General features: G+C 38.6%; 1 protein-coding gene across 3 annotated transcripts in view; it reads right to left on the reverse strand.

Annotated features, from left to right (window-relative positions):
* Glra3 (glycine receptor alpha 3) overlaps window positions 1-11,562 on the reverse strand; it is a 137,708-nt gene that overhangs the window by 93,059 nt on the left and 33,087 nt on the right. For 2 of the 3 annotated variants that reach the window (XM_057752657.1, XM_057752656.1), the window contains exon 2: window positions 1,114-1,241. In XM_057752657.1, the coding sequence (XP_057608640.1) occupies window positions 1,114-1,241 (128 nt within the window). Of the gene's footprint in view, window positions 1-1,113; window positions 1,242-11,562 lie in introns of those variants that run through there. The other variant, XM_057752658.1, reaches the window with a different exon arrangement.

Raw genomic sequence — 11,562 nt, forward strand, 5'->3', positions numbered from 1 at the left:
GAAAGCCTTTCCTTTCCAATTTCATTTTCTAGAGAAAAAAAATATTCTTAAAAAAATGACAGAGTGAAAGGGAAAAGAGTTGGGAGAGAAATACAAAAGCTGCAAAGATGCCCATGACAATCAACTTGATTGCTCTGAACTAAGTGGCATTTTACCACTCACAAGAAATTTGGTGGTTTGATATGAATGAATAATATTAATAAATCTGATTTTCCTATGCAGTTTCAAAATTTGGAATTTTAGTGTAGCAAAACTGTACTTATGATGAGGATGTATAACTGATACAAAGATAATATGCTATTTATAAATTTGCATAGCCTATGAAAACTGTTCAACACAAAACTAGAGCTCTAGGGCAAAGTAGGGGCTCTAGTCCATCAATTATGATAAATTTACTATTTTAATATAAGATGCCAATAGCGAACAAACTATCAGGATGGATGAATATGCATCAAATAACCCATATTCTCTAAAGCACAGACTGTTCTAACAAGTGCCTAAATTTTACAACAAAGGTTTCTAGGCAAACCAGAGCTCAAAAAATATGTTCATTTAATTCTCATCCTGAAAATTAAAAAAAGAATTTATTATTTCTTCTGGTTGCTTCTGGTTTATAGAAATAGAAATAACATCTGAACTACTGATGCTAAGCTTTTGCTCCAGGCAGTGGGATAACAGATAGGCATTAATACACACACACACACACACACACACACACCTCCTCTAGCAAAAAGCTGATATAAGACATACAGGTATTTAGAAGCCAGGCATGGTGGAAAACACCTATAATACTACATTATTGACACTGAGGCAGGAGAATAGCCATGAGCATGACACTGGCTTTGGCATGACACAGCAAGGCCTCGTTTTAGAAAAACCAAAACCAACCAAATAATAAATAACTATTAAGGAGAGAACAGTACTGTTTGTCCACACCAGGCACATTATGCTTTCTCTAAACATGAACACGGCTTTTCTCTTGCGGGCACAGCTCTTACTAATACAGTATTTCAAAGACCATTGGAAATAAGTGCTAGAGTTTCTGGCAGAATCAATTTGAAAATTTCACTTCTTTAAGCACACCGCACCCGAGGAAGTACGCAGAATAGCTACCTTTGAAGTTAGGCCTGATTCGTGCATCGTACCCTGATGTCCGCCCCATTAGTTTGTCCAGAAAATCCGAAGGTGACATTGGAGCACTGCGAGGTCTTGCGCTGTTCGTTTCCTTTGTGGCGACCAAACTGCAGATGAAAAGAACATCAGGCGATGAAAGGAGACAGAGACCCACATTGGAGCACCAGACTGAAATCTCAAGGTCCAAATCAGGAGCAGAAGGAGAGAGAGCACGAGCAAGGAACTCAGGACCGCGAGGGGGGCACCCACACACTGAGACAATGGGGATGATCTATCAGGAACTCACCAAGGCCAGCTGGCCTGGGTCAGAAAAAGCATGGAATAAAACCGGACTCGCTGAACTTAGCGGACAATGAGGACTACTGAGAACTCAAGAACAATGGCACTGGGTTTTTGATCCTACTGCACGTACTGGCTTTGTGGGAGCCTAGGCAGTTTGGACACTCCTCTTACTAGACCGGGATGGAGGTGGATGGTCTTTGGACTTCCCACAGGGCAGGGAACCCTGATTGCTCTTAGGGCTGAGGAGGGAGGGGGACTTGATTAGGGGAGGGGGAGGGAAATGGGAGGTGGTGGTGGGGAGAAGGCAGAAATCTTTAATAAATAAATAAATAAATAATCAAAAAAAAAATGAAAAGAAAATGGGAGACTACAAACAGAAGTCAGACACTGCTTCCTAGAAGAGTCACATGTGAAGTAAGAATATCTTTGGCAATGACACCAAAGGAAACTTAAATACCACACAGTGAACATTATGAGACAAATATTTATGCATTTATGATCAATGCTTGTTAATAAAATGTCACATATATTCTTTCATTTGTTAGTGGTGGCTTCATGTTGTATTAAACCTGGGAACAATCTATTCCAAATTTTTAGCCTTTCAGAATCTGTTTACTCAGACGTGATGTCAGTCTGCTATTTTGGCTAAAGGTATCCTTAGTACTGGAGGTATAAAAACAGGAAAGTGTAGCTGTGATGTGTAATTTTCATTGCTTCTATTGAGACAAAACTCCCACCTTTTAGGATTTGTACATTTTTCTCAGCAGTAATGAAACTATTATAAATATGTAGATAATATTGTTCTTCATTCAGTTAAAATGCCTCCTCTATTAATAGCATTTTGTTCAATTCATTTATTTACAGTTGTATGCTGTTTCTCTTTTATATACATTTTGTTAACATCTCCCCCCATCAGTGATTGAGGCAGTTGGTGGAGCTGCCCCTGGCGCTCACCAGCTATAACATTTGGAAAAAGAGGCTCTTAACCTCACCTGGGCAAAACAATAATGCCGACCCTGTTGATGGATGTGTGGGTGAGCCATCCCTGAAGTGGTAAGCATGGGAAACTGTCCCCACTACTTGTCTGTCAACGATGGTGTGGGTGGCGGAGAGATAACCCACTTTTCTCCCTTCTTTCTTTTACCAGGAAAGCAGGCCTGATCCTCGCAGCCCAGCAGAGCTGGTCTTGTTATTAGAGTGTAGGTGACCCAGCCCCAAAGTTTCAAACAAGGGAGCGCTGTCCCCGTTACTCCTCTCGCATGTGGTGTCATAGGTAGAGGACAGAAGCCCCACCCACCCAATCATCAGAGCATGAGACAGATGGAGGACCTGGTCCTGGGCTCAGAACTGGAGCATTGTTCCAGCCCCTCACCAGGCACAGCACTCGGAAGAGCTGCCCATGCACCTCACTTGGACAACACAGTAGCTCTGGTCCTGATGGTGCAGGTTGGGGAGAGCCCACCTTGAGGACATGTGAGCAGGAGAATTGGACCCACGGCTCCCTCGTTGCTGCGAGGGTGACTTAGCCAGGGTAATGCTGGAGAGTTCACTCAAGTGGTGAGGGCAGGGGAGAACTGGTGGGCTGACCAACCCTGCAGCTGCCAAGGCTCAAGCCAGGATTGCGACTTTGCCTATGGCAACATCCAACCCATCTCTGTGATCTGCTGGAACATGTGAAGGGTCCTGACCCGTAGAACCAAAGCTGCAGGATCACAACAACATAGGGCCACAACAGCAGGATATCCAAGAAATGTCCTAGTGAGGGTCCAACATTGTAGATGTTGTAGTAATCAGAGCCAGCGAATCAGACCAATGATTCTTTTTATTTTATTTTTTTAAAAAGAAAATAACTATATATATTTTTTATCATACATACCAATCCAAGTTCTCACTCCCTTCCTCCCATTCCCTTCACATACCCTGCTGCCGCCCCCTCCCCGCCATCCAGTCCCCAGAGAGGGTAAAGCACATTGCTTTGGGGAAGGTCCAAGGCCCTCCCTATTATATCTAGGCTGAGCAGAGTATACATCTAAAGAGAATACATTCCCAAAAAGCTAGTGCATACAGTATCAATAAATCCTGGTGCCACTGCCAGTGGTCCCTCAGTCTGTCCTAGCCATGCAACTGTCAACTACATTCAGAGGGACTAGTTTGGTCCTATGCTTGTTCCTTCCCAGTCCAGCTGGAGTTGCTGAGCTCCCATTAGCTCAGATAGACTGTTTCAGTGGATGACCCCTTCATGCAGACCACGGACCCTTTACAATGAACACTCAAACACTTGCAAGTAAAGATGTATGGACAAAGGAGTTTTCTGTGTGACTCACTGTGTCACATGGCAGCTTCCATGATGAAATTTTTTTATTTTTTCCTTTTTTTTTCCCCTCTTACATTTTGTTTCACTGGGGGTGGGGGTTTCAGGGGCAGAGGGTAGATATGAAGAGACAGGGAAATGAATGGGATCAGGATACATGATGTGAAAAACACACTGAATAAATAAAAATAGAAGAAAAAAGTTCTAGAATATATGTGTCAATACAGAAAAAACAATCATAAATTTGGTCTGGGAACTTAGCAATTAAATGGAAAGAATCTTTGTTGAGTAAAGGTAGGACTGTATTTGTATTTTTAGATCCATTTTGAAACAGGACTTCGTTATCCTACCCTGTGTGACAAAATATTTAGAATTTTCCTACTTCAGTATACTGAGTATTGAGACTATGGACACGGGCAACCATGTCTTGCTCAAACTTTTCCTTTTTCATGTAATTGTTCTTTTCTAGAAACCCATAGTGTGACTGAGCTGTTGCCTTCTCATTTACCTAGATTGGGTTGGCTAACGGAGCATAAATGATTTCTTAATTTTCAAAACATCAAGAAAGTTAAAGCTGACCTAGAACACACATGGTGTTTGGATATCAAGTATTCAAGGTGATATTATTTCACAGGAGTTACCATTCCTTATAGTCTCTGAGCTCTGCCAAACAGTTCAGAATATTGTCGAACTTTGAACCATTTTTAGTCATCACCTGGTCACACAGTGAAATTCTTAAATGTCTTATATTTCTCCTGTGAGATCTTCAGTGCATAGTAACAAAGAGCCTTGGGGTACTGCCATCAAATGTGTACCTGTAGATGTAAGTGATGATTCTCTGTTTAGCTCTAAAACGTAATTGCAGGGACAATGAGGATGTTGTCCACGGAAACACCATCTCACTCGAACAGTGTCTATGGTCACCTGTACAGTGTTTCCACCTTGTTCTGTAGTCGCTGGTCTCTTTCCTACTCAGTGAGTTTCATTCTGCTATCCTCACTTTTTTTTTCTGCAAATGGAATCTTTCCTTCCCCTTTCTATCCACTCTAGATTATGTGAGGATCCTAACTCTAATTGCCATTTCTCAGCCTCACTGCCTGTTTCTGTTACCATGTAGAACTTTCCTAATATAAAAAACAACCAGAATAATAAGTAAAAAGAGGAAAGCTGCTAATTCTTCAATGTTTCTAAAATTTTGCTCTCTAGTTTTGACTGTTCTTATGTTGTAGTATGCAACATTTGTTCATCCTGTAAGCATATGAACATAAGTGTAGAAATACAGGGTTGGAACTCTCGTAATTACACATGGCTATATCACTTACCTTTGACAAATTCCCTCCATTTAGGTATAAGAATAACATAACATAAACTTCCAAATTCTCCTACCAACTAGTTTAACTGGATAAATCAATAATGTTGTTTTGCACTAAATAAAAAAATAAAGATTTATTTTTTTTAAAAAAAAGAGATAAAAACTACAAAAAACTAGATGACTGAGCTGAAATCCCTCATATCATCTATGGGTTGAGGAGATAACATAGGTCATATCTGGGTGCAATAAGTTTCTTCCTAGAAGAGAAGGTGAGATAGACTTCATCTGAGACAGAGAATCCAAGGTCCTGTGAGAGAGCGAAAGGTATTGAAGTATAGTACCGTTGCCAAGGATTTGGACCACAGCCAGAAGCCACCGGAAGCAACCCAAGCCCAGGAAGGAAACCAATAATGAGGACCAAACAGCATCTTGTTTTGGAGTCTACAGCAGTATTGTCACAACTGTTTCTGAGAAGGTGAGGTGGCTCTTAGGTGTGTTTTATCATCATCCACAGAAAGTGGATGCCAGTTCTCTACTAAATTCTTCAGTTGCTCTCCTTTTTCTATCCTAGAATTTTTCTCTTCCTTAGTTCTTTTCTTTTCCAATTACTATTTCTCTGATAACATTTTCGGATGGGTTATATTATTATTTTTGTTCTTGAAACAGAGTTTCCTCTAATTTTTTAAAAATGTGTTTTAAATAACTAATTTAAAGGCTTTACTGAGCAATCCCTGTGACTTTGATTCCTCACCAAGTTTCAATTTGTTAGTTTATCTTTGTCTAAGTTATGTTTTTTTTTTTCTGTTTCTTTATGTATTGAATTATTTTGTAAGGAAAAGTAGACAGTGCGACAGTTCTGGGAATAGTTTCTCTCTACCCCCAGACTTTTTAACTGTATTTTGTAAGGGAGAGTCTGCTTGACACCGTAGAGTATCTCCTTATTCAGAATGGAAGTGGTGTTTATAAGTTCTTAGATTAAATCTCTTCGTATTATTGCTGGAGGCTATGTTTGTGAGCCAGATAGAGTGGAGGAGGCCTTCTTAGGCCTTTCTTAAGAACTTGTATGCTTGAGATTCTTTGCTGCTAGGCCTGCCATAGAATGGGACTGACAGGGGACTTCAACGCCTGCAATTGATTTTCCTATTTTTCTAAAGACTAGAACTCTGCATTGGTTGCTTTTTTCTGGACACTTCTTTTCTTAACTTGACATAAAGCTAGACATATCTGGAAAGGGAGAATCATGAGAAAATGTCTCCACAAGACTTTCCTATAGGTGAATCTGGGGGTATTTTCTTGTTTAATAAGCAAGCAATGGAACACAAGACAGTAAACAACACTCTTTCATAGTCTTTCCATCAGTTAATGCTTATATGTCCCTGCCTCTATGTTCCTGCCTTGAGATTCTGGACTGACTTTTCTGGATGATGGACTATAAGTTCTAATTTGAAACAATCTTTTTCTCCCCAAGCTGGTTTTGTTCACGGTGTTTTATCACAACAATAAACAGTTAACTAAAATAATTTCAAAATCAAGGGACCACCAGTGTTGGCATTCTAAATGGTCTAATCCCTCTTCTTAAATATGGCAACTTCTCTCAATCTCTTCACAGGGTGTATGTTTGTTTGTCTTTTTTCTCTCTTAAAAATAACCAGTCATTGTAAAGTGACTTTCAATATGACCTTAATGTACCTTAATTCTTCCATTTGTGACTAAAGTTATGTTTTGAGATACTAGGTTTATTACATCAATATGAATTTTGAAATAACACAATTTAGTATACAACACATGGTATACTCACAACCCACACATACATGTTACCATAGGTGTCTAGAAGCACACAGAAGTTTTCCAAGTCCCTATGAACATGTGCATCCATTGATTTTCCTTTTAAGAATTAATATGTGTCCATTATTTGTTCTCACTGTTATGTATTGCCTCAGGTACTTGTCAAACTAAAAAAGATATTTATAAATAATTTTGATAAATGTCTCCAGGAAAAAAAGCATTTTCATTTTCAGTGGGTGAGTTACAAGTTACAGTAAATAAAAGGAACTGTGCCAATACATTTTCCCAGAGAACCTTCAAATGTGAAAAATAACAACAGCTCTCTAAGAATGAGACATTGAAGGCTGAAACTCCATTCTGCCCCTTGTGATTGACTGCTCTCACTTTATAGTGTTCCTACAGAGCTCAAGAAGGTGGACTGGAAAACCAGAGGTTATAATGTCACAAGTTTCATTCTTCTTACAGAGTCAGATATTTTTAATAATTAAGTTACTTCCTAGGTTGCTGCAAGCCTCTGATTAACTGCCAGAGTTTTGAAAATGTTGGCTTCCAGTTTTCCCCCAGTATTTGTAGAGAAGAGAGTTGGTAGAGGTCCATATGGCCATACTTTCCCCACCCATTCCCACAACATATCTCTGAGACCTCTTGTCATATAGGTCTTTTGTTTTGTTTTGCTTTGAGTTGCTCCCCATTTAACTTGAATTGGCTCACTGCCTAGTGCTTTTTTTTTTATGTTTAGAGATGTTCCTTGGATTCCTGATCTCTCCAAGACATTTTAACATGAAGGGACATTCAATTTGTCAAAGTTTTTTTTTTCAGCATCTAATGAGATGATTGTGTTTTTTCTTTCACTTTGTTTATATGGTGAATTACACTGACAGGTTTTCTTTAAGAGATTTATTAATTTCTTCCAATTCGTTTGTTTGTCTTTTTATTCACTTCTTTAATGGAATTTTTTGTTTCTTATTTAAGGGTCTCTACCATTTTCATAAAGTTATTTTTAAGGTATTTTTCTTCTGCTTCATCTGTGTTGGGATGTTCAGGTCTTCCTGTTGTAGAAACAACACTTCCTGTTGTTTCTGGTGCTGTCATTTGCACTTTATGTTGTTGAATGTAATCTTTTTTTTTTTTTCTTCATGTGTTGAGAACCATATCTGCATCTCTGGGATAAAGCCTACTTGATGGTAGGTGATTTTTTTTTGTTAAATGTGTTCTTGGATTCAATTTGCCAGTATTTTATTAAGTGGTTTTGCATTAAGGTTTGGGAGTGAACTTGTCCTATAATTCTTTCTTTGTTGGGTCTTTGTGTGGTTTGGGTATTAGGGTAACTGTAACCTCATAGAAACAATTTGGCAATATTCCTTCTCTTTTTATTTTGTGAGATAATTTGAGTAATATTCATATTAGCTCTTCTTTGAAAGTCTGGAATAATTCTGTGTTTAAGCTGTCTAGCCTTGAACTATTTTTGATTGAGAGACTTTTAATGATGGCTTCTAATACAGAATGCAGATACATAGCCTGAACTGGCCATCTGCTGTGACCAGAAAAGACTTCAAGTGGAGAGAGTGGGAAACCAATCCAACCTTTGACCTACATTGTGCTCTGCTAATGGGATGTGCTGGGGTGAGGTTGGCCTAGAGATTGAGGAAGTGGCCAACCAATGGCTGGTCTAGCCTAAAGCCCATTACAGAAGAGTAAGTCCACCCTGACACTGCCTGAAGTACCAGAACCCACAGGCTAGATGACCCAGAGAATTAGGATAGAAACAAACTTGCCTAAAGGAAAAAAAAATGTCAGTCGATATATTGATGCTTAATGATATTCATAGACTGGAGACTAGCCCAGTTGTCAGCAGAGAGGTTTCATCCAGGAGCTGATGGAAATGGATGCAGACCAGGAGCCAAACTGTTGGAAGAGCTTAGGGAATCCTGCAGAAGAGGGGGACGATAGAATTGTATGGTCCTGGAGAGATCAAGGCCACCACAAGAAAACCCATATAATCAACTAACCTGGGCTCACAGGGGTTCGTTCACAGAGACTGAATTTATAAGCAAGGAGCCTGCATTGGACTGACCTGGGCACTGCGTATATATGTTCCAGTTGTGTAGCTTAGTCCTCTCTTGGGACTCCTGACAGTGGAGCAGTTGTTGTCTGTGACACTTTTACTAGCTTGTAGGACCTTGCTCATGTTGGGTTAGTCTTACCTACACTTAATACATGCTTAGTCTTATTGCAACTTTCCGTGTTTTGTTAATATCTCTGGGAGACCTGTCCTTTCCTGAACAGAAACAGAGGAGGAGTGTATCAAGGGGATGGCAATAAAGGGGTGGGAGTAGAGGGAGGGACTTGGAGGAGAGAAGGGAAGGGAAAACAAAAATTGCAAAACATTGATGACTATAAAATATACAAAAATTTTAGGCAAGGATATACCCTACATTTTATTTCCAGTTAATATGACTTGAGTGTTTGTGTTTTCTTTAATTTCTCTGTTGGGATTCTCATTCCAAGCTGATGGTCATAGAACATGAAACTTTGGACAGCTAACTGAATATTGGCAGGAAAGGCATTGCAAGATAAGTTCTAGAGGTTGGTTTAGCGCCTCCAAATATCAGGTCACAGTGAGAAGACCATGACATCTGAACTAGCAGACCTTTACCAGACCCATATTTTTGTAGCTTAATCTTGGACTTTTCAGATTGCAGCACTGTGAGAAATAACTTTCTGTTGCTTATATGACCTCATTTACCCAAAGTTTATTACCATTTCCTAAATGGGTTAATGTAGAGCCACACAATTGAACAGACATGCTTGGTTTTATTTTGACAAACCTAATTTTGAGAGAAAAGGATTTTTTTTTCTGGAAAAAAACCATTGAATTGTTGTCTATGAAATATTTCTTTTTCCTTCTCTAATAAAATCGTGACTTTGCATACAGTTGAGACTGTGTCAACTCTAATTCTTGGTCTTATATGTTCTTATTTTTTTCCTGCTTACACAGTAGTATGTGAGCTTAGTACCATATTAACATTAGCTATCAGAGAGTTAGAGTCTTCTAAAAGATCCCATAATAAAACATACATATGGCTCTATATAACTAATCCAAAATGTTCTCTTTTTTAAAATGTCAACATCATCTGTGAATTTAAATTAAAATATGCTTATTTAGTTTTTAAACCTCAAGATAGAAATAGGCAATGAGAAAGTTTGCAGAATTAATTTAAGATAGATCTTCTGAAAATAGACTTTATCAACAAGGCCAGTTTTTTTGTTCAAACCACTCAGTATACAACGCTAAGATATTTACAGCAAGTTACTATGACTGTGGGCAAATGATCATGATTAGTAATTTTAAAAGAAGCAAACTTGACTCTTTTATTTATGAATCTTCTCAAAAATCTGTGCTAATTAGCTTCCCTCCCACTCTTGGCTGCTGCTCATTTCTATGATGTACCACGAATCTCACTCACTATTATCTTTATTTGGAAATTATGTGTAGCCTCAAACATATTCCCTTCATAGTTTTTATTTCAAAGGGAACTGAAGTACTTTACATATTATTTGTACAAAGATATAGTAATGGAAAATTCAGAAAGTCTTTCAATATAATTCTTTGATAATTTTAATATATTCTGTTCATATTCACCCTCAGCCACCCCCCACCACTTCTCATATTCACCATAAGACTTTGAGTCCCACCTCAACTTTGTGTCTTCCTCTTTTTATGTAAATAATCTATCAAGTCCAGTCAGTGCTACCCACATACTCATGGGTGTGGAACTATCATCTAAGTCTAGTCAGTATGCAAAGGACCACACCCTTAGAGAAACCTGACTCTTCTACACCAGAAACCGTCTCCTATCTAAAGCTCCTCAGTTAGTTAGCGGTTCATGAGTTCTTGTCCTTTCATAATAGAATATTGACTGACTTGAATTTGTGTGGGTCTTATGCAGGCAACCATAGCTGCTGTGACTTCATGGATGTAGTAATTCTGCTATGTCGGAGTCACCTCTTCATTCTGGTCCGCCATGCCCCCTAGCTCATATTAACTTTCTATCTTCTCTTCTGCCCCAGAACCTTGTGATATAAATGATATAGATATAGATGCTCCATTTGTGAATGAGTAGTCCACTGATGCATCCTCTATACTTTTATTATTTGTGAGTTTCTGTGTTAACTATCACCTAATGCACAAAAAACTTCTTGGATAAGGTCTGAGAGCATCACTAACCTATGGATATAGAGATATGAATTTACAAGACTGACTGATAGTATGTCCACTTGGCAGAATGATATTAGTGGTTTCCCCAATGGAATCTTTTGAAGGTTAGAAGAAACCATTCACTTAATTAATTTAACTAAACACCAAAATTATCAAGAACTTTGAACAATATAATCAGAGATTTTGGTGAACAAAAACATTGTCACAATATAAATGCTTTTAAATGACTTTTCATTCAACTCTCAGCTACATTATCTATCCTTGCTAAATGAATGTTCATCCCATAAAAGGAAATCTGAAATTTATAGTGGGGAAAGGTATTTTAGAAGTAAGAGAATTCCTAACGTGTGTGAATACACGCCTCAATGCATATATTTTTATGAGCTGATTTGCCAAAGTTGTCCTGTGAAGAACAAATGAGTGTTCAGAGTCTGAACAGAAACGTGGAGAGCGAAAGGAAGATAGTTCACAGAGCCTTCCACACCTCCATTATCAAGTCTTGTAAGGTTTTCACTTCTT

Source organism: Chionomys nivalis, chromosome 20 (genome assembly GCF_950005125.1).
Source record: "Chionomys nivalis chromosome 20, mChiNiv1.1, whole genome shotgun sequence".
NCBI lineage: Eukaryota > Metazoa > Chordata > Mammalia > Rodentia > Cricetidae > Chionomys > Chionomys nivalis.